The sequence below is a fragment of the Sciurus carolinensis genome, chromosome 6 (assembly GCF_902686445.1).
Source record: "Sciurus carolinensis chromosome 6, mSciCar1.2, whole genome shotgun sequence".
Lineage (NCBI taxonomy): Eukaryota > Metazoa > Chordata > Mammalia > Rodentia > Sciuridae > Sciurus > Sciurus carolinensis.
In genome coordinates this window covers 106,939,666-106,965,525 of record NC_062218.1, presented here as the reverse complement: position 1 = coordinate 106,965,525, position 25,860 = coordinate 106,939,666, and the positions used below count along the sequence as shown (strand labels likewise).

At 43.9% G+C, this 25,860-nt stretch overlaps 1 protein-coding gene across 3 annotated transcripts in view; it reads left to right on the top strand.

Moving 5' to 3' along the window:
• The window catches only part of Sh3tc2 (SH3 domain and tetratricopeptide repeats 2), a 53,201-nt gene extending 31,115 nt beyond the window's left edge, over positions 1-22,086 (top strand). The window contains exons 10-17 of one of the 3 annotated variants that reach the window (XM_047556981.1): positions 1,551-1,592; positions 1,703-3,403; positions 3,509-3,689; positions 14,508-14,658; positions 15,340-15,462; positions 16,657-16,807; positions 18,627-18,823; positions 20,401-22,086. In XM_047556981.1, the coding sequence (XP_047412937.1) occupies positions 1,551-1,592; positions 1,703-3,403; positions 3,509-3,689; positions 14,508-14,658; positions 15,340-15,462; positions 16,657-16,807; positions 18,627-18,823; positions 20,401-20,592 (2,738 nt within the window). In that variant the 3' untranslated portion in view covers positions 20,593-22,086. Of the gene's footprint in view, positions 1-1,550; positions 1,593-1,702; positions 3,404-3,508; positions 3,690-14,507; positions 14,659-15,339; positions 15,463-16,656; positions 16,808-18,611; positions 18,824-20,354 lie in introns of all 3 variants that reach the window. The other 2 variants (XM_047556980.1, XM_047556982.1) reach the window with 2 other exon arrangements.
• The last annotated feature ends 3,774 nt before the right edge of the window (positions 22,087-25,860 follow it).

Here is a 25,860-nt window from a genome sequence, read left to right as displayed (position 1 = left end):
TGAGCAAATCACACTGGTCCACAAGACAGCCAGGCAATCAAAGCTGACACTGCCTAGTAGATGTGGGTGAAGAGTAAAAATCAAGGAGAGCTTAGCTTGTGCCATGGAGGGTGGGAGGTGGGGGTGGCAGACTGGGGTCGGAGGTTATCTGCTACTCTTGATTCATTGATTCTAAGATCCAAGAGCAGGTCCAGGCAGCATGTTGCCTTTTGTTAAAGGCCAGGAGTGTAGCTCTGCTGAGCACAGGCTGTGCCCTAGAGTCATGCAACTGCCCTGGCACTGAGGCAGCTAGCAGAGGGCCATCTTATTGGTAGATTCCAGCTTTCTTGACCTAAGCCTTGGGAAGAAGTGTCCCTCTGATTCATCTTCCCCTCTTGTAACTCAAGCACCGTTTGTGCTCTTGGTGCCCTGGCCCCAAGAGAAATGGCTGTGGTAAGATGGCACACACCCCTCAATGTCACACTGGCCAGGGCATGTGAACAGTTCTCCAGAGCCGAAGTTGCAGTCCTTGAGTGTCTGCAAGTGACAGTCCCAGCTCCACTTTACCTCCTCAGCTCCATGGTGGCTCTTTAGGCAAGAGTGTCTGCTTCCTCACTGTCAAACCCAATGTATCTTCTTGGTTCTTTCCTCATTTTGGTTCACTTTTGTGATATCCATGGCCACACCCTTGGGTCTTTGTGACACTCCTTCTCTCAGCCTTTTTGGTCTCTTTCTGCCAGGAAATGCTAGTGTTCTTCAGGCTTATTACAAATCTCCCTCTCCTGTTCTCCCTCCCTTCCTATTACTCTACTTCCAAATGCTTTGCCTGTGTGATCACATTCCATCCTGGGAGGTTGGCCAGCTCCTGGTGACCTGCTGTGGGCCCCAAATCTGTATTTTCAGTCTTTGCTTTTTTCCTTCACTCGAGGCCTACTTTATTTTCTGCCTAGAACTCCTACCAGTAACTCAAAGTTAAGATGGCTAAAACTGTACTCAGTATTCCCCTTTCCTCCTCTCAGTCCACCAGTGTACTTTGGGGAACGAAACTGGGGATCTCAGAGGCATTTTGCTCTTTTTTCCTCACCCAGTCCCCTTGGTCTTTCCGCTTTAACAAAGCACAGTGTCCAGCACATTGTACACACTAAGCCAATGCCTGTCGAGTGGATGGGTGACGAGTGAATGGAGCATGTGATGCACGTGGAAAGGGAGGCAGCGTCACATGTTGCCAAATGCTCTGCACTTGGAGTTCTGGCCTGGCTCTGTGGAAAACTTGAAGAGAGGTTTGGCACTGCATTTACTGGCCTTTGGATTTTTATCATCCCAATACTGGCCTTTTTATATAGAACTTGTTTCCAGATTTTCTCCTCTGACTCTGGGTCTTAGTTCCCAGCTGTAAAGTATGTGGGTTAAACAGAAAATTCAGGTCCATGCAGCTTTTAAACTAATGTGGAAGGGGCAGATTCTGCCATTTTCAAATGATACTGATGGTCTGAAATTCCCTAGGGGTTACTGGTCTGGGCCCCTGGAGGCATTCTGACCTAACACTAGGTCTGTCCTTCCTCTCTACCTAGGTGGATTTGAATCCATCCAGAATCTTCCAAATGATTTAAGCGGTGAGTAGAAATTATGCTGAACCTGGCCTTTCCTCCTTCAGGTCAGCACGCTTGTCCTCTTGCCTAAGTTGCAGGTGCTTAGGGTTGCTCAACTCTGCCTGTCCTTATAGCATCCCAGCCTGAAGGCTTCAATGAGGTCAGGCCTGGTGGAGCCTGGGAGGAGCGACAGGTCGTGGACTCCAGACAGTCCAGCAGCTCCGGGGACTCCCACCTGGAGGAGGAGGAGCTCCTCTCAGCCGCCTCGGACAGCTATCACCTCCCAGAACCTGATGACCTTGATGACCCGGAACTGTTCATGGATCTAAACACTGATCAGGATGAGGAGGAGGCTGATAATTTTGGCTCCATATTGGCTTTCCTGGATCATGAGGGTTATACTGACAACTTTAAGAGCCTGTATGATTTCTCCTTCTCTTTCCTTACTTCTTCGTTTTACAACTTCTCTGAGGAGGATGAGCTTGTGGCCTATCTGGAGGCCTCGAGGAAGTGGGCCAAGAAGAGCCATATGACCTGGGCGCATGCCCGACTCTGCTTCCTCCTGGGCCGGCTGAGTGTCAGGAAAGTCAAGCTCTCCCAGGCCAGGGTGTACTTTGAGGAGGCCATTCACATTCTCAATGGAGCCTTTGAAGACCTATCTTTGGTGGCTTCTCTGTACATCCACTTGGCTGCCATCTATCTGAGACAGAGGCTGATGCATAAAGGCCCAGCCCTGCTGGAAAAGGCAGGTGCTCTGCTGGCTTGCCTGCCAGACCGTGAGTCCAGTGCCAAGAGTGAGCTTGATGTGGTGGCCTATGTGCTGCGCCAAGGGATTGTGATGGGCAGCAGCCCCCTGGAGGCCAGGGCCTGCTTTCTGGCCATCAGACTGTTCCTGAGGCTAGGCCGGCATGAGGAGGTCCTGCCCTTTGCTGAGCGCCTGCAGCTCTTGTCTGGACACCCTCCTCCTTCAGATGTTATGGCCACCATCTTGAGTTTTCTCTATGACAAGAAGTATCTTCCACATCTTGCAGTGGCCTCTGTCCAGCAACGTGGTTCCCTGAATGCCCAGGGGGTGTCTTTTCCAATTTGGCAGGTCTACTTGGTCCTCCAGAATACCCCCAAGCTCCTTGGCATTTGCTCCTCAAGCTTGGGTGAAGTTTCTGCCCTGGCCTGCCCGACACTCAGGCAGGCGCTGGTTGCCTGTGAGGAACACGCTGACTGGAGCACCCAGAGGGCTCTGTGCCTCATCCTGTCCAAAATGCACCTCCAACACAGGTCTCCTGATGGTGCCATCCACTACCTGAGCCAAGCTTTGATGTTGGGGCAGCTGCTGGGTGAGCCAGAAGTCTTTGAGTCTTCCCTCTGTCTGGCATGGGCCTATCTCTTAGCCAGACAGGCGAAGAAGGCTCTGGACATTCTTGAGCCACTATTATGTTCCCTGAAGGAGACAGAAAGTATTGCCCAAAGGGGAGTGGTCCATAACCTCCTGGGGCTAGCCCTTCTAGATGAAGGCTGTGTGAGCAGAGCTGCTGTGAACTATCTCCAGGCCTTGAATAGAGCTTGGGAGATGGGAGATGTACGTAACCAGGCAGTGATTATGGCCAATCTTGGTCATCTGACCCTTAAGTCCTGGGCTCCACAGCCAGCCAGGGACTTTCTTCTACAGGCAGTCCAACTCTATTCTGAACTCCAAACCTGCAAGGAGACGGACATGGAATTAGTACAGGTGCTTCTCTGGTTGGCTCAAGTGCTGGTTTCTGAACGCCAGCTGACCCACGGTCGCCTTTGTTATGAAATGGCATTGCTGTTTGGCTTAAGGCATCAACATCTGAAGAGTGAGTATGTCCCTGCTGCTGGGGAGCATTAGGGAAAAGTGCTGGAACATACTTTGCCTGTTTCCTATCTCAAGACATCTCATTCATGTCCTGCTTTATGTTTAGGTCAGCTTCAGGTCACCAAATGCCTCTGCCATTTCTACAGCTCTGTGTCCCCAAATCCTGAGGCATGCATCATGTACCACGAGCGCTGGCTGACCCTTGCTCAGCAACTCAGGGACAGGGAGATGGAAGGGAGACTGCTGGAGTCCCTTGGGCAACTCTATCGAAACTTAAACACTGCTAGGTGAGTAATGCTTAGGGACAGTCTTTGAAGCAGCTTTCTTTCCTTAAGGAGAAACAGTAATCTTTTCTTCAGGAAGTCAAGTTCAAATGCATATGACAGATGCATTGCATCATGGAAAATAGTTCTGTGTTCTTCTGCAGCCTCCATATAGTGCCATACATCATTTGAGCTGTGCAACACTGGGAAAGTGATATATTTTTTAGAAATTATTTTTATTTTATTTGTTCTGATTAGTTGTACATGACAGTCTTAAGCCTCAGTTTTCTCATCAGTCAAAGGAGGATCTTAATGGCTTTATCCTGTAGTGTTATTGTGATGAATGAATGAGATAACTCTCAAGACATGTTTGGAACAGTGCTGATGTACAGAAGGGCTGGGGACTGTTGACTACCTCACTATTACTTGTATGTTTCCGTTAACAACCCATCACATGACCATAGCTGAGGGTGTATAACTCAAAAGAGATGGCATCATGCTGAGGACCATGGAACCTTTAGAAGGTCTTCATTATCTTCATTAAGGGACACAAAGCAAATAAATTCACTGAAAATAGAGGTATAAAATTTTATGGTGAAAAGTTTGATTAGGGCCTTACCTTTAAAATGAAACTGGAAATTATGAAACAAAATTTATTTTCACCTATACACTAAGTGTTAGCATATAAAATTGAGGGAGGACTGAATGTTTTATGTACTATATGAGTATCTATGGACATGCTTATATGCATGGGGATGTAATATTAATGTTGATTAAACATATTATGTACTATGTACTTTTTACATTTATTGTTCTGGACCATTAATTAATGTGGATAGTGCATTAATGCACGAATTACATACAATAAGAGTTGACTGCTCAGTTGTGTGGACAAAATTGTATAATAGCAGGAGACATGTTTTGTTTTGTGATTGTCTTTTTGATACACTCTTAAGCTTCATTTTTTGAAAAATATGCCAAAACTTAACTGTATAATAACCCCAAAACATCTTTTAACTCTTTGATTTTCAAATTATTCTCACTTGAAATGTCTTGCTATCTGCTGTGGATATTCTCTGTCTCTTCACTGGTCTAAGGCCACTTGGTCCTCCCTAGCCAGTGGGCAGTCTGACAGTCTGTTTTATAACAAGCCTTTTCACGATTCCATTAAGTCCTGTAGGCCTTGCAAGATTTTCCATTTCACTTTGCAACTTATTTGCATTGTAACACTGTGTTCATAATTACAAATAACTTCTAAAATAGAGGGAATGGGTACTTGAAGTATTAAGCACAGAGAAGCACTCGAGGAGAGGCTAATTAAGTGACAGCTTTTGCTTTTAGGCAACCTCAGGTGCCTGGACAATCAGATAATAAATGATGACATAATGAACTCTCTCTCTTTATATCTATATCTATATCTATATCTATATCTATATCTATATCTGTATCTGTATCTATATCTCCCCCTCCTTTTCTCTCTCCATTACCCTTTTGGTCTCTTAAAAGAATCAGGTGTCCTCCAAACTTCCCACTATCTTTGCCTTCAGTTCCAGTGGGGAGTTTTGGATACATGCAGCGTGTTGGGGGACAGGAGGGAGGCCTGACCCAGCCTGTCCTTCTAATGCAGGACACCCTATGAGTTTGGAAGCTTCTGGAGCAGATCCAAAAGACAGGTTTCAATGAACTTTTGAGATGAAACAATCACATGCTCACGGCAAGGCACTGGAGAGCCAGATTTTAGAAAGTTGGATATGAGAGACAGGAGCAGGGGTGCCAAATATTTTCCGGACTTACTGCCGCCTCTTGCTGCTATGCAAGCTCAGTCTTAGGTGAATCCTGCTCCTGGCCTTGCTAGCCATCCTTTGCTCTGCAGTCCCCCACCCAACCACATTTGCCAAAACCATAGATGTCCTAATAGGGAACCCAAAGAGAAAGCCCTGGATGCCATCTGTGTGACTGTAGAAGCTGTATCTTGGTGTTCAGAATCACCATCCTTCTTAGATGGTGGGGTTAAGGAGTAGGATGAGGGAAGGAGTGGAGTTGCAACTGGTCCCAGAAGAGCCTGGGAAAGGTAGAAGCTGTGGGGCTGAGAAAGGGACCATCACAACTGGATTAGTAATCGGGAAACCAGATCCTGCTGTGACCTGATAACATGTCCTGAAACAGTCACTTTTCTTGGTTGCTGCCTTTACCAAGTTAAGCTGAATCAGGAACCTTCTAGTTCTAAAATGTTGACTCTGGGACTGGGTGGCTATGCTATTTTGTCACTGACTCTCGGTACCAGAATTCTTACTGCCTCCTAAGAGTCTTGATGCTGGGGGAGCAGATTCTTAAAGTTGTGGGTATTTTAAGGGGGCTTTGAGATCAGAGAGAGACCTAAGCCTTAGAGATCTGAAAGACTTTGAAGTATGTTTACAAGTTCTTGCAGGCAGACATTGTGTCTAGCATGGAGCTAGATGTACTGTAAGTGTCTTTGTGGGCAGTCAAGTGGTAAATCAGTTACTTAGTCCACTAACTTGTGACCCTTGAGCCACAGCTACATGCCATATATGACTCCATTTATATAAAGTATCCAGCGTAGGACAATTCAGAGAAATGGACAGTAGATTTCAAGGACGGAAACCACATGCCACAGTGACTACAATGGAAATGAGGAGTTTTGCTTGAGGGAGTCTCTGGCTCTTTTGTTCAGAGCTAGATAAGGAAAGAAAGCTTAAAGGTAGGCTCTCTGGTCTTTAGTGACAAATACCGAGTTCAGATTGCCATCAGTGGAAGCTCAGATGCTTATTCCAACAGCTTTTTGAGTTCACTGGCTGATATAGGATTAGCCAGAGAACACAGTGGGTCTTTTCTTCAGGAGTATTCACTGGTAAGGATTCAAGTAATGCATAATACAGTAGGACATAGGAATTTGCACCCAAATGAGGAATGTAGATTTTTCTTAAAATTAAACATTTGCTTATGGCGAGCAAACAAACATTAAACCAGAACTGAAGATGGTAAGTTGAAAAATAGAGGTCTCCTTGCCCCAGTCCCCAGACTTCCCAGAAGTAATATGTAAGCATTTTAATATCTATAAATTAATGTTTTATGCATATGAAAGATTATCTATGATGAATATTCTCCATAGTAAATATTAGATGTGTTAAATATAATATGCACATATCTAGTCACATAAATGGGTTCATGATAATAGTTCTGTTGTATAATATACTGTTCTGTTGCTTGCTTTTTCATTTAAAAATGTCACCATGAAATGTTCCAGCATTTTATCACACCGTGGGAGTCCTTCTGATGTGTTAGGCACCGTGGTTGGTGCTGGGGAATTTACTGGTTAGGAAAGAAAAGCCTAAAATAACTGTTCCCAAATGGAGCAGCCTACTCTATGTGGGTGTGAGCATCTCATCATCACGAATGTTCAAGCGGAGGTTGACTATTCAGGAACTTATAGAAGAGTTTCCTGAATCAATCTGGACCTTTATTGAGGTATTACAGTCATATGCCAAAAAATTCATCCTTTATGATGCAGCATACAATTTAGTTTTGAGTATATTCACCAAGTTGTGTAACTGTTACCACTATCTTACTGCCGAACATCTTCATGACCTCTCACCAATTCCTGAACCCATCAGTGGTCACTGCCCAGGACCCCTCCTCAGTCCATTCTTGGAAACCACTAATCTACTATTTATCTCTATGGATTTTCCTATGTTGGATATTTTATGTAAATGGGCCATAGAATATATGGTCTTTTGTGCCTGGCTTCTTTCACTTAGTATGATGTTTTCAAAGTTCATTCAGTTTGTCACATGTACCAGTATTTTATTATCTTTTTCATTGCTGGACAATATCTACCACATACATTTATTAAGTGATATACCACCTTTGTTTACTCATTCCAAAGTTGATGGATATTTGACTCATTTCCATTTTGTGACTATTATGAAGAATATGACTATGAACATTCATGTAGGAGTTTTTGTGTGAAGACATGTTTCTAACTCTCTTAGGAGTGGAATTGCAATCATGTGGTAACTCTGTTGGAGTGTTTGGGAGAACTGCCCAACTTTTTTTTTTCCAAAGTGCTGCCCCATTTTATCCCCATAAGTGATGGATGAAGGTTTCCACATCTCCACTCACCCCCATCATTCCTTGTCTCTTTCACTTTCTATCCCAGTGGGGATGCAATGGGAGCTCATTGTGTTTTTCCCCCACTATGGTTTTAGTGTGCACTTCCTCAGTAGCTAAAATATTGAGCATCATTTCATGTGCTCACTATCCATGTGTGTATTATCTTTGGAGAAATGTCTATTCAAGTCATTTGTCCATTTTAAAATTGGGTCATTTGTCCTTTTATTGTAAAGTTTTAAGTGTTTCTCTCCCACCCCCCCACCCCCTTTTAACTTATTTTGGATGCAAGTCCCTTATCAGAAAGCATTTTCTTCCAACTCATGGGTTGTTTTTTCACTTTTTTGATTGCCTCATAGGATGAGTTGGGAAATGGTCCTTTCTCTTTTCCTCTTTTTTTTTTTTTTTTTTTTGGCGGTGCTGGGTATTGAACCCAGGTTCTTGTGCTTGACAGATAAGCACTCTACCAACTGAGCTATATCCCCAGTCTACTTCTACATTGTTTTGGTAAGAGTTTGTGAAGGATTGGTGTTAATTCTTCTTTACATTTTTGGTAGAATTCTATCATGTTTTTCTGCATGTAATTTAGGGCACTATCATTAGGTGCACACATATCTATAATTCCTTTCATATCTGTAATTGTGTTTTCCTGATGGATCTTATCACTATTATATGTCCTTTATTGCCTTTAGTGGAAATTTTGTTCCTTTTATCCAATTTTGAATAGACACTTCAGCCCCCTTTGATTACCATTTGTATAATACATATTTTTCTGTACTTTTACTTTCTAATCTATTTGTTTTTGAATCTGAAATATGTTTCTTATAGACATCATAAAGTTGGATCATGTAAAAATTGATTCTTTTTATTGGAGTGTTTGATCTCCTTATATTTAATTAGCTACTGCTTAAGACAGTATCTACATAACCATTTTATTATTTCTTTTCTTTTTTTTCTCTCTCTTTCTTTTTTTTTGTGGTTCTGGGGATGGAACCCAGGACAGGCCTTATGGTAGGTGAGCGCTTTACCACTGAGCTACCTCCAGCCCTTGCTATTTGTTTCCTATTTGTCTCATGCATTTTTAGTTTTTTGATTCCCCCATTACTGCCTTCTTTTGTATTGGGAGGAAATAAAAATGCACTTCTGCTTTACCATCAATATGAATGACATTAAGAGGAAGTTCAGGAAGTACTTTAGGTATTAGAGGAAACTTCTGCAGACAGAAGGTCATTGTCCTTTTGTAGGATGGTCATTTCATCAAAGAGAACATGCTGTATTGCCATGTTTACTTAGCATGTGTAAAACCTATACCACTCCTATAGTGTGCTAAAAGAAGAAAGAACAAAGACCTGCTAACAGACACAAATAGGTGTTTCCACACACCTGATTGTGGTTACTGTAATTTCTCACTGAACTTCCTGGTAGCTGGGGCAGAGAGGGAACTGCCACCTAAGGTTGTCTCTGTCTTGTAAAAGAACATAAGCAAATGTACTGTCAAAGCAAATTTTTTCCTGACACTGATCTCTAGGAGTAATTTGTTAAGTGGGTCTTGATGGACAGAGTTCTCCAACTCAACCTCCCTCAAGGGAGCTTAGAATCATAGCAAGCAAAGGCAGGAGTGTTCATGGAAGAAATGTCGGGCTCAGAGGGAAGGGAGAGGGCACTTCCAGCAGTGGGTGAGGGAACCTGTCAGGGAAGAATTCATCCTGGCAGAGCATTTGAAGAGGTCCCTGAAGGACAGGTAAGATTTTGTAAAGTGCAGAAAGGGAAGAATAACACTTCAGGTGGAGGGAAGAACAGTAGCCATGGAAACATGGGACCCATTGGAAAGACATTTTATAGATTTAACAGATGGCATTGGTGATCAATTGGATATGGGTAGAGAGGAGACTGAGCTTGCGGCTGAGGAGCCAAGAGGAGGCTGAGTTGGAGTAGGCATGGCAGTGGGCCTTTAGGTCTGCACAGTGAGCACCCGGGATGCAAATGACAACAGAAAGCACTCAGTGAGCATGCCCTGTTTGCTAATAATGTGTACATATCAGGGCAACCACCCAAGGCAGAAGGACTTGTGGAAACTTAGAGTTAATGGTGTCATGAGCCCAATGGCAGTGATTTATGTCTAAACAATCTGTGTCCAGAACAGGATTAGCAAATTTTAAAATAAAGGTCAGGTAGTTAATGGTTTAGGCTTTGTGGGTCATATGGTCTCTGTTACAACTTCTCCTCTCTGCAGTTGTGTGCAAAGACATCCATAGATGATACATAAATGAATGAATGAAGCTATGTTCCAATAAAATTTTATTTACAAAAGCTAGTGGGCTATGGTTTGCCACCTCCTGGTCTAGAGCACTTACTCTTTTTCTTTTTTACTGGAGGATTGAACCGGGGGTGCTTAACCACTGAGTAACATACCCAGCCCCTTTTATATTTTATTTAGAGATGTGGTCTCGCTGAGTTGCTTAGTGCCTTGTTGAATTGCTGAGGCTGGCTTTGGATTCTCAATCTTCCTGCCTCAGCCTTCCAAATTGCTGGGATTATAGGCATGTATTACTGGGGCCAGCAAGAGTGCTTATTCTTAAGTACATTTTATATATTCTGCCTGATTGGCCAATAAGCCTCTTTCTAGATAGATGATATGTGCAGATGGGAATATAGTGAAGTCTCATGGAATTGCATGAATGAACCTGGCCACTTGTCTGCTGCAGAGGGTCTAGACAAATTACACCACTTGGTTTCACTGGCATTAGCTCAGATTACCAACTTTTCAATTTAAGGCAGTGTTTTCTCTTCCATGCTGCCTTTATACTGATTTTAATTCCTTCTCTTTCAAAGTTTTCTGTAGTGTTTAGAGATGGGAGATTTTGGGGTGGGGGCAAGTAGATGCTTCAGACATTGGCCGACCTTCAGGTTTTTGCCTTGGTATACTCTACTGTCTTTTGTTCCAATATTATGTCCATTCTGCCATCTGGGTGACAGTTAACAGAATATAGTTTGATGAAATTTTCAGTCTCTCACTGGGAGGGGGGCTTTCTGGGTCCCATCTTTGGTCTTTGGATAACAATTCAGATTGGTACCTTGCTGTAGAGTGAGTCAGATGGGGTCCATGAGAACTTTGTGACTCAACTGAATCAATTCAATGAACATTTATTGAACATTTACTATGGCCCAGACACTATGTTAGAAACTGGACAAAGGAGTTGTAGTCCCTGAAGTCACTGCTTGCATGAAAAGTCACCAAAGACATCACATAAACTGTGGTAAGTGCTAGAAAGAAAGTGCATAATAATATTTTGAGAAAGAGAGAATGCCTTCCATGCACTCGTACCTTAAGGAATAATGATTTATCTTTTGCACATGAACACAATAGCAGCCTAGAATCTATTGGTCCTGGCTTTTATTCTCATCCTTATACTTCTTATTTCTGTGAAACTGAAAAAAAAATTACTTCAATTGTTTCAACATTTGTTTTTTTCAACATAACTGATATGACTAATCCCTAACACTTCTGCTATCCTAAGGAAGGAAATGATCACTTTTTCCATGTCCTCCTTTGATCCTCCTCCAGGGCTGTGATCATGCAACTGTCCCACTTTTGCAGCATAGGAAACTTTGTTTAACGCTTAAAATCACTATGTCCTTAACAATTTCAGGGTTTTTGAAGTGGTAAAAAAAAAAAATGTCTCCCCACAGCTGATATCTAGGTCTGAAATTAAGCACTGCTTGAGTGTGGGGTCAGACTCTTTGGGTTAGATGCTTGTTTAAACAGGGTTTGTTAACTAGTCCTGTTTACTTACTCTTTCTAAGCTTTACCTTACTCTTTGGTAAAATGAGTGTATTAATAGTACTGACTTCTTGGGATTGTTGTATGATTAAATGAGATTATGTATGTAAAGCACCTAGCATATACTAAGTGCTCAATAAATTGCAGGTAATAATACTGTCATTATGATGATAAGAAAGAAGCAAAGAGTTTGAAATAGAGCTTTAGAAATGAGCATGAAAATTTGTGTAAGCTAAAAAAAATATCCCACTGAGATTTCTCTTTTTGAAAAATGAGCTAAAAATCTTTTTGGCTTAGAGTTTCTATGGGGATTGAATGAGAAAATGTATATTGAAAGTGCATGTCCCAATACCTGGCAAAGGTTCAGCTCTCAGAAATCGTTAGTCCCTATTATCAGAACAGGACAGAAGCAATTAGTGGAGGCTGGTCTTTGGCTAGAGGTCAGACAGACTCATTTAGGCTGGGCAGGGATTTGAGAAATTCTGAAGGATTGGCAGGACGGTGCATGGGATTATGTGCAGGTGTGTTGGGGTTACTTGGCCCACATGGCTGATGTTCAGGAAGGGTGAAGGAAACAAGGACTGAGACCTAGAGACTGAACTTTGGAAAAAAAAAATGAGAAGAAGGGAAGAATGAGAACCAGAAAGGAGGAGGCATAAATACCAGGGCCGGGCATATGCCGAGGATTCCCAGGAGTGCACGAGAGTGAGTCGGGCTGTTGGCTTCTCTTGATTGGGAAGGCACTAGATCTACAGTCTGCAGGTGGTGGCTGGAGGAACTGGGATGCTGGGCCATTTCAGGTCAAGCTAGTGGCTCAGCTGGTGAGTGACATAGTAGAGCTATTGGCAGATGTAAAATAGTGGAGTGGGGAGGGGTTAGAGGAAAGAGTGAAGGAAGCTGGAGACCAGCTCCCCAGTTCAGAACACAAAGGCACCTTTTCTTTTTGTCAGAGATCAGGGAGCAGAGGTACATCTTGGTGAGAAGCAGTGTCTTTAAAAAACCTTCCACTTGACTGGAGTCTGGATGTGTGAGTAACTGGATCCCCATAAGTCTTGTCTTCCTCCAGTGGGATGTTTCTTGGAAAGAAAATCTCCTTTCTTCCACAGTCAAGGAAACAAATGCCTGCTCTGTGAGTTGGTTTCTCCGTAAGAATCCAAATCTTGCTCCCTGAGGGTCTGGAGAAAACAACTTCAGCCCAAGGACATCCCAGGACAGCAAATGGTAACAAAAACACAGCCGGAAATAGGATCAGAATGAGATTTATGGGTCCTGACTTCATCAACTGTTCCAGGGAGAGTGGGAGAGCAGTGGAGGCCAGGCAGGCTGAACCTCTTAATCCTGCTTGAGGTCCTGGGGTACCAAGCAGGAGAGAAAAGACAGGATTCCCTCCAGTGAGGTTATCACAGCTCAACTGGGGTGGGAAGGGGGTCAGTGGCTACTTCCACATTGCATGGAGCTTCTCAGCTCTCAGAATAGTCTCAGTAACAAATTTGACACTCTAAAACTTGAGAGAGGCCAGTGCCCCTCCTGGATTGAAATAAATCTTATTTCAAGGATGAGGAATCAAGGAGAGCTTGAGTTCTTTCTTCCCAGTTCTTACACGGCCCAAATCCCTGGCACTTTCTTCAGAAGGCCAACAGCTGCCTTGTTTGTGAAAACAACGGAAGTCTCATCAGTCCCCGGCAATGCTTGCCTCCGACACTGCAGAGATGGGACCTGGCAACTGAGTTGTCTGTGATGAGGGAGTGTCTATTGCTACAACAAAATGCCTAAGGTTGGGTGATAAATAAAAGAGAGGTTTATTTAGCTCAATTTTAGAGATTCAAGGGAAAGGTCATTCTCAGCCCAGTTCTGGTGAAGCCTCATGGCTGATGGCATCAGGATGGCAGGAGAGTGTGGTGAGCCAGGAAGCCAGAATGCCAGGAAGGGCTGGCGTTGCTCTTTTATAACCACTCACTCCAGTGGGTCTTATAGGTGAGCTATCCTGAGGGTAATGTCCCTAGTAACCCAATGACCTTGGACTAAGCAACCCCTGTAAAGGCCACCCTGAAGATCAAGCCTCCAATACACGCACCTTTTAGGACAAGTCACATCAAACCCATAGCAGGTGGTAACTTCCTGTCTCAATGAGGACTCCCGAAGTGTCCACAGATGTGGTTGATGCTGATCATCGTTTCTAGAAGGATATGTGTGATTTGGGGCAGTGGTTCTTAAACTTTGGTGCGTCTGAGCACGAACTGGGTGTGTCTTAGGAATTTAGATTTCTGGATTGCAACTGTAATGATTCTGATTCGGTCTGTCTGAGGCAGCTGCTGGTCTGTGGTGTGATGAAGCTTCCCAGGTAAGGCCAGTGCAGCTGGGCCATGAATCATGCTTTGAGAATCGTGGGTGGGGTGAGATGAGTTTTGGGGTAGGACTCAGGAGAAGGGAGTTCTGGTCTTGGATCTTCCTCTAGTGTGCTGTGTAACCTTGGGCAAGTCGCCTTCCATTTTTGGGCCTGTTTCTTCTGTAAAATAAAGGGGTCGTACTGGATCAGCAAGTCTCATCCCAGACTGCACAAGAGAGTTCTGTGGTAGCTTGGACAAAATGCTGGTGCCTGGGCCACACTCCCAGAGACCCAGGGCTCAGGCTGGCATGGCTTCAACACTCTGGGTGGTTTGTGTGGTTTGGCCGCACATCTGTTTAGAAAGCTGCAGGTGACCCTAATTGCTGTGGGATTGAGGACTACTGTCTCTCTGATTCCCAGTTTTCCTTCCCGTTGTCGAATTCCGGACCTGTACAATGCCACATTTTCTATGCCTCATTTCTTCATTAATCCTTGTCCCAGAGGAAGGGTTTTCTGTGTAATACAATTCCCCAGCAGTGAAAGGGTACTGAATAATGAAAGCATTTCCAAATAATTAAGACATCATTAAAGCACCTCTGCCTCCCAGGTCCCTCAGGAGGTCGCTCACCTGCATCAAGGAGAGCCTGCGCATATTCATCGACCTGGGGGAGACAGACAAGGCTGCTGAGGCCTGGCTGGGGGCCGGGCGACTCCACTACCTCATGCAGGAGGACGAGCTGGTGGAGCTGTACCTGCAGGTTGGTAGGGATCTGCTGACATGGGCCACTTGAGAAGGCAGCTGTTCTCTCCAGATTGGCTGGAACCAGAGAGGGCGATGCCCATGCGGAGAGGTCCTGGGGACTGGGAGAAGGGGACTGGGCTAGGAAGATAGGGCATTTGTTTGCCGCTAACTGTTGTTGTGAACTGAAGAGCCTTTGTATTCTTTCCAGGTATTACTGTCTCTGACCAGAAAGTGCAGGGTTTTGGATTAGATCCCTGATTTCCGGTTTCAGTCATTTATCCATTAAGCTCCTGGCTTTGCTATGTCTTTGTGTCTTCTGTACCATTATTTACTCATTTTTCTTTGATTCAACTTACTTTTTAGACTTAGCTTTCTCCTAAATAATACCATCTGAAACCACTGGTTTGATCTGTTATTAATTTTTTTCCCTTCCTTAAAATACTTCAAAATAAATAATTAATTATTAAAATTCACTTCTTGTACCCCTAAAAAGAAATCTCTCACGTGTGTTGGGGAAATGTCGGACCAAGACTCCCTGAGTCTTCTTCCATACCTTTGTGTGTACAGGCTGATACCATACATGGGGGAACTTCAGCAGAGGGTGAAATGTAGGTGGGATTTGGGTCGTATTCCTACCAGTCAGTGGAGGTTTGGAAGCCCTTCTCTCTGCCTTTGACAGCCTCTCTGTCCCACCTAGGCAGCCATTCAGACAGCTTTGAAGTCAGAGGAGCCCTCCCTGGCCCTCAAACTGTACGAAGAAGCTGGCGACGTGTTCTTCAATGGGACCCGTCACCGGCACCGCGCGGTGGAGTATTATCGGGTGAGTTGCTGACTGTGCTGTGGTTGAGCCAGGCCGGGCACAATGTGCGCAGGCGCACACTAGACTTCAGCCCAGGTCCCTTGTACCCTTTCTTGTTGGTATTTCTTTTCCTTCCCTTCCTTTTCCAGTGCTCACGTATTCACCCTAACTTAAATCTGCAGAGATATATGATAAACTCAGAGCCATTCTCAGCCTTGATAAGTTATCCTTATCAAGGCTAATACCCCATAACGATCACATCTCATGGGTGCACGGACTTTATAACACACAAACTTGTTTACCAGTGTTCACAACTTTGCTCATGGTGGGGAGAGGGTGGTGTGGCGGGAGATTATGTAAAATGGTGCATAGGTGGACACCGAAAACATTTTACTATGTTATTATTAGGCATGCATTAAAATGTTCTTTTAAAATTTAAAATGCATACTACCAGCTCGTCAAATTAATGATTTCACAAATATTATTGCAAAGAATAAGGCAGGAAAATCAGAATTGATGTAAAAAATAGTGCTAACTAAATAAATGCCCAGATATTAAGCAGATGCATTCATTGTTGTTCATCGCTGGCTGATGTTTGGGCAATCTCCTTATCTTATTTGATCCTAAAATTTTATTCATTCAGATATTCATTCATTTGTTCAGTTATTTACTCTTCAGGCATCTAGGATGTGCCAGCACTGGACTAGAGGTGGGCAGAACAAGAAACATAGCCCTGGCTTTCAATCTGGGCACTCTTTCATAGGCATTTTGTAGATGAGAAAATTGAGGCTCAGAGAGATGAAGTGACCCACTTACAAATCCACCATCATAAAATAACAGAAATTAGCATTTACTGAGCACCATATGATGCTATGCACACACTTCACTTGTATGTGTCCTTCACAGATGAGCGCTGTGTACCAAGGGAGCACACAACTGAGAGCCCAGGTGACCTTAGGAAAAGTCACTTCCCTTTCCTGTGCTCCACTACCCCATTGTGGGAGGCCTAATGACCTCTTCAACCTCTTTGCCCAGATCTGAGAGGTTCTTCAACCTCTCAGATCTGGGCAAAGCACCAAAAGCAAGCATCAGGAGAATGAGTTGAAAAGAGCCTCACCTGTAGACAGAGCCGGCTATCCCCTATCTGAGCCAGGAGAGTACAGGACTTAAGAGTGCATGTACCATAGACTAAGGTTCCCGTACCTATGTCCTCAGGTTGGGGCTGTTCCTTTAGCAAGGAGGATGAAGGCGCTGAGAACTGAGCTCCGGATTTTCAACAAGCTGACAGAGCTGCAAATCAGCCTTCAGGGCTATGAGAAGGCTTTGGAATTTGCCACGCTGGCTGCCAGGCTGAGCTTAGTCACAGGTAGGTGGTCCCAATGGGCAGGTTCATGGAATGGGAGGGGCAAGCACTGGTCAAGCATGGATAATAAAGCATAGGCTTTGGCTCTGGATTCAGACTTCATGGGTTTAAATCCCAGGTCCAACTGTCAGGGAAACTTTAAGCATTCTGCTTAACTTCCATGAAGAGAACCTTTTCTTTAGGGAATCATCCCAGCAAACCCTGATCAGCAAACTCACTCTACTTGAGTTTGTTATCAGCAAGGCAGGATTAAAAACAGTGCCCACCTTGTGCATTTGTTAAGATGCCCAGAGATAATTCACACAAAGGCTGTTAGCACAGTGCTAGGCACAAGAGTCCATGGTCAGTGTTACCTCTGCCACACTTACCATACGTTATAATTGATACCATTTCTGAGTGTAAATTAAATGGTATTTTATCCATGCATAGACAAATCCTCCATTACCTATGGACTTTGCTCTGAATTCTTAATTGGTTGATAGTCAAAAGAATATTTTCCCATGGAACAGAAATGTAAGTGAAGGCTAGGTTCCCATTAGCCTAACTCACAATATAGTTGAAATAGCTTACATTTGCAGCAAAAGCTAGTAGAAACAATCTAAGTCATTAAAACAGTAAAGGCAGAATAAAAAATTGTGTTAAGAAAGCTTGCCTTGAATGTTAGTGCTTGAGGAAAAGCAGGTCTGATTAGAGAAGGCCTGATTTGATGGAGGGGTAAGTCGAGTCTTCTGTGGTGGCTCTAGAAGGCACTTGTGAGTACTTTCAAGGACATCTGATGTGGATGATAGTGGACTTTATTGTATCTAATTGCACTTGGGAGCTCTTGCTCTTGTTTTCTTGCTACTTTTTTTAACTGCAGAAACCTCATCCAAATGACTGTCTGCTAATGTCAGGAAAGGGATTAGGGGCCCTCACAGCTCTGTCTGAACACTCTACCCCTCCCAGACAGGGGCTGAAGGGAGGCTCTGTACACGCCTCATACATGTGCATCTGTGTCACTGGATTTTTCCATGTCAGAGAATTTTATCTCCTTTGGAAACTTTCTCTTCTAATTTTGACTTTTGGCTTTGAAGCTTCAAAGTAATGTTTTTAGGGGACATCCAACAGCCACTTGGCACATATTCCAGAGATCCAATAATAAGCCTTTGTACCCTATTAAGGGCTATTTTGTATTAGAGAGGTTAGTTATTAAAACAAGCAACTCACCAACCCCCCCAAAAGAAGTCACAGGTCCATTAGAAACCAGGGTTGTAAAGTGCGTGGGTCTCTGTTGGAGTACATGAGACTGAGAGTTGGTCAAGGAGCCAGGGATTGGCTGCTATTGGTGGTACAAACAGGGAGCTCTCTGAAGAGGCTTTCATGGGGAGAAGACATTTGTTATATAGCTATTCATCATAAGGAATTCCTAGTTGCTTAATGAAGCTAGTCATGTCACCATGTCCCATCACAGAGGTTTAGAAATAATTCTGCCCACAATCCTGAATGACAGTGTCATCTGCAATGAGGAGAACCTTTTCTTTAGGGAATCCTCCCAGCAAACCCTGACCAGCAAACTCACTCTACTTGGTTATCCTCAGAGAGCCCCATGTTTTCCTTATAGCACTCTTTGCAGGTACAATTTTTATATTTGTCTATGGAGTTATTTAAGGAATGTCTAATATCTACCAGACCATAAGCCTCATACAGGCAGGGCCCTCCTCTGTGTTATTTCCTCTGCCCCAGGCATCTAGTAGAGCTTCAGAAAATCTTATGGAATGAATGCGTGATCTAATGACGCAAAGTGCTGGCCACGGGCTATCTGTCTCAGTCTTCCAATCCCTAGGAGATCAGAAGCAGGAGCTGGTGGCCTTTCACCGCCTAGCTACTGTGTACTACGCACTGCACATGTACGAGATGGCCGAGGACTGCTACCTAAAGACTCTGTCCCTTTGCCCACCATGGCTGCAGAGTCCCAAGGAGGCACTGTACTATGCTAAGGTGTATTGTCGCCTGGGCCAACTCACCTTCTACCAGCTGAAGGTAAGAACCAGACTTCCGCAGTCATGTAAACGGCCACCCAGCTGTACCCTTCCCCCACCCAAAGATAGTGAGGAATGTTTGGGGTGGAGCTGAGGGGATCAGAGGCACCAAGATGAGGAGTTTTGGTTCGCCATAGGGAGTGGCTCCACAGGGGACACAATGGCTCTTTCCACTAAGCCCCATGGTGACCTCAGAAGTGCTCCTATCTTACTAAGGAGATAGATCCCAGCCCTGCTGTAACTCCTATGGCTTCCTTATCTACCAGATACTCTAGGCACATTGCCTAGTGCCTGTGAATCCCTGGAGGGCCTGCAAAGATATGTGAGCCCTGCTACCTGCAAGGAAAGCAAAAAAACAAACAAAGAGCTCCCCAAAACTATAAGCTCCAAAATAAAAATCAAAATTAATACTTAATTGTCTGTCCACAAAATATCATAGCTCAACTGCAACTCATTTTTATGAAGTTTTACAAAATTATTTCATGAGAAATGCAGGTGTGTACTAATGTATTTGAGAAAATGAAGGATGGGACCCTTGGATGTAAGTGTGCCTAGGTCCTAAGAAGGCTTTAACCCAAGAAGGCTTGCTAGGCTGGAGTTGAAAGAACTTATTTTACCAGCCACTTCTTGAATCGTGTTGGTAGTCTGCAATTCTGTTACAACTCTGACCCTAGAACTGTGTCCCCAGTTTTAGCTTCCCCTTACCAGAGGTCCCTGTCTTCCCCAGCACAATCCCTGATCTCTCAGTTCTGATTCTCACCTATGTTTGACTCGTGGGAGCCTCGGTGCCACTCTGCTGTTCCTTTCTATGGACCAGACTTTGTTTTTGGCTTGAATTAATCATTCACTGATGAGGGTTAATGAGAACCAGACATCTCTTTATTAATCTCCCTCAAAGAAGCATCAGTTTCTCATCTCTACCATGTGGGAAGGGACAGGGGAAGGTTCGGGGACAGAGTGTGCATGATCTGATTGAACCAACCACGGGATTGCAAAGAGAAGAGCTCAACTAAATCAACCTTAAGCAGCCTGTGTGATCCATTGGTAAATATCTGGAGAACTGAGGCATAGGTTTAACTTCAGGTAGTTCTGGGTCCTGATACTCTAGCAACATCATGGATTGCCTTATCTCCTGCTGTATCCCTTGGCTCTGTGTATTTTTTTTCTCTGTGTTTTTTGACCTCCTTTCCCTTCAGCTACTGGGAGGCTCAAGCCCATGCCCAAAAGGATGAGTGACCATTTTCCCTGTTGGTTCAAACAGAAGAGTCCTGGAGAGTGATGGATAGGTCAGGTTGGGCCATGTACACACCCTTGAAGCACTATGTCCAGGGCAGTGATGTTTCATGACTGGCCCAGCCTGGGTTTCATGAGAGGCCCAGATGCTGCCTCTGTCTGCAGAGGAGGGGGACTGTGATTAGCAGTGCCCCTGGTACCACAGTGGAGTGGGGGAGGAGCTCTCCAGGGGAACCAGGACATGGGGATGGGATGTGAGCAGAGAAGTAGTTAGTGTTCCTCCAAGTTTGTCCTCAAAGTGTTTGCTAATGCTGTTTCTTCTTTGCCCCCATATTGTGGGGTTAGGATACCCATGATGCCATTGAGTACTTCCTGTTGGCCTTGGCAGCCGCAGTCCTGCTTGGTGATGAAGAACTGCAGGACACCATTAGGAACAGACTGGACAGTATCTGCCAAAGCCCCTTGTGGCAGAGTAGTCCCTTGGGGTGCTCCTCAGAGAGGGCATGGTGGCTGAGTGGCAGGGGTCTGGCCCTCTGAGGAGAGCTGTCCTATCTCTGACCAGTTGGTATGGTCAGTTGCTGCCTCCTTGGCCTGGGCTCCTAAGTCCTAATCAGAAGGGTCTGGATCATCACCTGGCCTAGCCCCCTCATTTTACAATGAGAAGAGTGAAGCCCAGAGGGAGAGAGAATCATTCGGGGCCACCCAAGGAGCTGATGATGGAGCTGCAGCGAGAAGTCCTGGCTCAGGGATTTGCTCGGGAAACTTCTCCAGGCGACTGTGGCCCTACCACACAACCTCTGAAATATACTTTCTTGACACAGGATTCTGGAGAAAATGAGAAACTTGTCCCCTGGGAACCTTCCTTCCTTCCCCTTTTTTTGACTTAAAATCAGGTACCACGCTGGTGAAAAGACAAACAGATTGGAGTATGTATTCTTCACTAGTTTTCTCAGGGACAGATCCTGTCACTTAACAGTGGAGGAACCCACAGTTTCCTCTCCTTCTTCAAAACCAAAGGAGGTGCCACTCTGCAGTCTTGTGGGGACTGGCAGGAGAGAATTCACCGTGCTCTTATCTTGGAACGGCCAGGTCAAGCACACAGTGGGTGAGATCTGACTGGAATTCACTAACTATCCTTCTCTGAGTCTGTACTTCCACATAACATCCCAGAAATCCCCACAAAACTTTCAAAGGCCAAATCTTGAAAAATGAGCATTAAGAAAATTATCACATAAACTATTTGTAAATAGTGTACATCGTTACATATTGACCATTTATATTTACACACATATTTTGTCTCCTTTGTGGTGGGCACAAATGAAATGGGTTGAAGGATGGGCTAAACACCAAGGTGCTATACTGATTTCAGGGTAGCCCCTTCACAAAGCAACTCTATCAATTATCTGTAAAATACCGAGTGCTGTGAAACAGCATTTATTTATCATCTCTCAGTTTCCGTGGAGCAGAAATCAAAGTGTGACTTAAAAATGGTTCAGGGTACCTCAGGGTGGCTCACAGGCTGCAGTCAGGGTGTCAGCTGGGGCTGCTACTGTCATGAGTTAAGCATCTGTTTCCAAGTGCACTGGCATAGCTGTTGGCTGGAGCCCATTCCTCACTGACTGCCCACAGTCACTTGCCACGTGGGTTTATCCATGCAGAAGTTCACAACATGGCAGCTTGCTTCCTCAGAGTAAGTAAGGGAGAAAAACAGGAGGGAGAGTGAGAGAGAGAACCAAGTCGCAGTCTTTTCATGACCTAATTAGAGAACTGACATCCCTTTAGTTTTGCCTATGTATTCATTACAAGTGAGTAACTAAGATCAACCAGCCCACATAAAGGGAGACAGTTACCAACGGCATGAACACCAGGATGTAGGGAATCACTGGGGATCATTTCAGGAGCTGCCTACCATACTATCTGAGTTTTTTTTTTTTTTTCTTTGAGGGAGTTCTGGGGATTAAACACAGGGGTGCTTTACTGCTGAGCTATATTCCCAGTCTGTTTTACTTTTTTTATTTTGAGACAGGAACTCACTAAGTTGCTGAGATTGGCCTCAACCTTGCCTGCCTCAGTCTTCCAAGTTGCTAGGATTACAGGTGTATGCCACTGTGCCTGGCTACTGAGTTCTTTAATGGAATCAGGAATTCTCTAAGGCAGTATGTTCCAAAAAGCATCACATGTGAGACTATTGGAAATGCCAGTTCTTGGGCCCACTAAGACATCTAAATCAGAATCTCTGGAGACCAGAGCCCTAGCTCTTGAAAGCTCTCCAGGTGATTCAAATGCATATTAAAATTTGAGGAACCCTCTAAGATAGGGGTTCTCAGGTAGTGTGCATAAGAATTACCTAAGGAACTTGTTGAACATGAATTTACTAGCTTCTTCTCTTATAATTCTGGTTCAGTGGGCCAGGGATATCTCAGGAACAGGCATGTTAGGTGAGCAAGTCCAGTGATCCTGATGTGAGTGGTCCACCCTTGCTCTGAGTGGTGTGCACGTATAAGGAGATCAGGTCATCTGGATCTCCACCTGATGCCCATCAGTTTAGGTGTGACCGTGAGACCATCTGACCTTTATTTCTAGCTCTTTAGGCTGACCTGGTGTTGCTCATGTGATGAGCTGGGAAGGGAAAAGTACACTGAGCTTCCATTATATCTTCTGGTCCCCAAGGTGGTCTATGCATAGGCACATTTTTTTCTCTTAGGGGCTTGGTTGGTTGTCAAATACTTCTACTCTAGAAAGTATTTTTTCCTAGGAAGGAAATGAAATGATTTAATCCATTACCATGTAAAATAGATGCAGTTTTTCTTCCACCACAAGCTATAAAATCTCCAAGCTGGGAGGAATGCTGTGGTTGAGGGTAACCAGTCTAATCTTCCATGCAGAGTCCTTTCAACAACATTCTTGGGAGATGGTCAGGGGCACATGCATTCCAGAACAATTACACAGCTTGTATTTGAAGAAGGCTTGCTTGGTCCTGGAACCCTTGCTGCAAACCATTCCCAATGTGACTTGGGTTACAGATTCTTTCCCTTACCCACCGACTGATCATTCTCCTTTGACCGGATTTGATGCTGTTCCTCTGAAAGGTGATTCCCAGAACTGCACCAGAATTTTGATATTGGCTGGTGGGTGAAGAGTAGGAAGCGATATTACTTTAATTAATGTTAATTATGAGGTTGCATCTAACATTTGTATTAAGGGTTTTCTCCTTCCCAGCAGTCACATCTTAATCTTAGCTCACATTGAGCTTTATCACCACTTAAAGCCTCTATATCTTTTCACATGAACTTCTGTTTGGCCAGATCTTTCTCAATTGCTGCAAATACACGTGTAAGCAGATATATGCATATGCAAATGCCTACACAGGCACATACCACATATGTGAAGGGCATTATGTCTATCCAACTTACATTTCACCGAAAGTTTCAATTACATTTTTCTAATTCTGTGTGTTTTGATTCACCTGTGAATCTGGTAAATTTACCTCTAACCAGGTCAGATATAAATATTCAGTGTGCTTCCAAAGACAAGGGTAAGACTCTTTTTTCAATGAGCAAAACATTGTGCTATATAATTGCGATTACTACATTCTCTATGTTAATTCCTTGCTTAGTCTTTAAAAGTGTTTGAAATCTTTATTTTGAAAATGTCGACTGTTTACCTTGCGATGGTGTTGTTGCTCTTTTTCTCATGATCCACAGAAAGTGAAGTGGTGATTGAATCTGGTCTCTATTTATTATGCATTTATTATAGCCAAAGGTGAATTCATCACCTTCTTTATCTTATTCCTCCTCCCCAAATTTCTGTGGGTCACCTCCTTCCTGGCTCCTTGTATTCAATCTAAATAAAGAACAAGGACAGAATTGCAACATCATGGAAAACCCTGTAGCATGTTTTCTCGGCTTTCAGGTGCACTACTTCCCTATTCAGTAGTGTTAATATTCTGAATATGAATATTGCTTTTATGGTTTTCTTATTTGCTTTTCCATTAATTTAAGACCATTATATATATATATTGTATATGTCTCTGTTCTTTTAAAATACAATGTAACTAATTTGATAGAAGTTTATTTCGGGAAGGGAATATGCAGGAGAGAAGGTGTTGGCCTCAGGGTTGCAATTCACTAAATTATAGGAAGACTTTGGGTAAGTCACTTAACCTCTATGCACCTCAGATCTTGGTTCTTTAAAATAAGTTTCTCTCCAGGTTCCTTTTCTGTGATGTTATTTCCTTACTGCATGAACAGGATAAGAGATGGTATATGGGACATGAAATCATATCTTCTTATACCCTAATTTTAGTCTCTTCTTTTTACAGGCAAGTAAACTGAGAAACAGAAAAGTGATTTTTCTCCTAGTACCATGGACAGTTAGTGGTAAACACAGCAGTATGCTAGGTCTCATGACTTAAGGATGTAGTTGCATGAATGGCAGGATTTCTGTTATTCAGGGCCACCTTCACAGGTACATGGATATATGTGTGGCTTTCATTTATCTCCATATGCATCACCCAAACAGCTTTTTGCCAAAGTTTTAAAAAAAACTGATTTACATTCTTCACTAATATAGGTTCATTTTATAAAGGATATTGGTTCATATATGAGACAAACTTATATTGCTCCCATAAGTAGAATTCCTTCGATAATAACAAATACATTGGAAACAAAACAATGTACTATTTTGGAGCTAGGTCCTGTTGTTTGCTGCAAGTGCTCAGCCTGGGCCTGATCTGGCATTGTTGGAAAATAGATTAACAAGTGACAGGGAATGAAGAAGACAGACTAAAGCCAGTCACCTTCTTTTTGAGCACTACAAAAATGAAGACAGTGGCTAAGAGGACTGACCTCCTCACAAGGAAGGTCAGTGAATTCTAAGTTGTATCTGGGCACATACTTCCCAAATCAGGGAAGTTGGGGCCTATTTGGGGAAGAGAAAGGGGCAAAAGCTGTACTATACAGCGTGATTCAGGTTCAGAAACATTGTGATGGGAGTCAGTTGTGGGGTACTATGGAAGATAAGAGGAGGGATTTTAGAAGGCATGGGAGCAAGGGTATCCTGGAGAAAGTGATGTCTAAGTTGAGTCCAGAACAGAAAGATCTACTTAATTCTAAAGGTGGATCAGCAAGTTGGCATTGACAGACAGGGCATGTGGCAAGCAACGGTCCAGAGTCGGGGGAGGCATGATGCTTCCTGAGAACAGCAGTGAGTTCAGTGAGGCAGGAGCAGAGTGAGGGGAGCAGGGATGGGAGGTGAAAGAGAGGTTGGAGCAGGGGTGGAGACAGGCACACGGGCTCTGACTTCACCTTGAGGGCGAAAGTGAGCCACAGAAGAGTTACAAAGTAGCTAAGTGACACATGGGATTTGTGCTTTAGAAAGATGATTCTGGAAGAAACTCGAGAATGGATTAAGGACAGCGAAAGGGGAGATGGGAGGCCCGTTAGAACCTGTCTGTTGCAACAGGCACTCCAGACCTTATTTGAATTTCACCCTTTTCCCTACTAATGCCCTTTCCCACACAGGATCCAGCCCAGGGTACCACATTGCACTAGTCGCCATGTTTCTTTAGCCAGCTCAGACCTCTAACATTTTCTTAATCTTTTCTTTCTCAGTTTTTTTATGACCTTGAGAGTCCTGGCCTTCCTTCATTTTGATAGTTGCTCCTATTAAGATGAGGAGGAAGAAATTTAAGGAAATAGGTTCTGTACTCACCAGGTTGGCAGCAAGGGAATATGTTTTTGGGTTAGGCATCGCTGGATGAGATTCCGTTTCTTACTGGCTGTGTGATCTTCAGCAAATTAAATT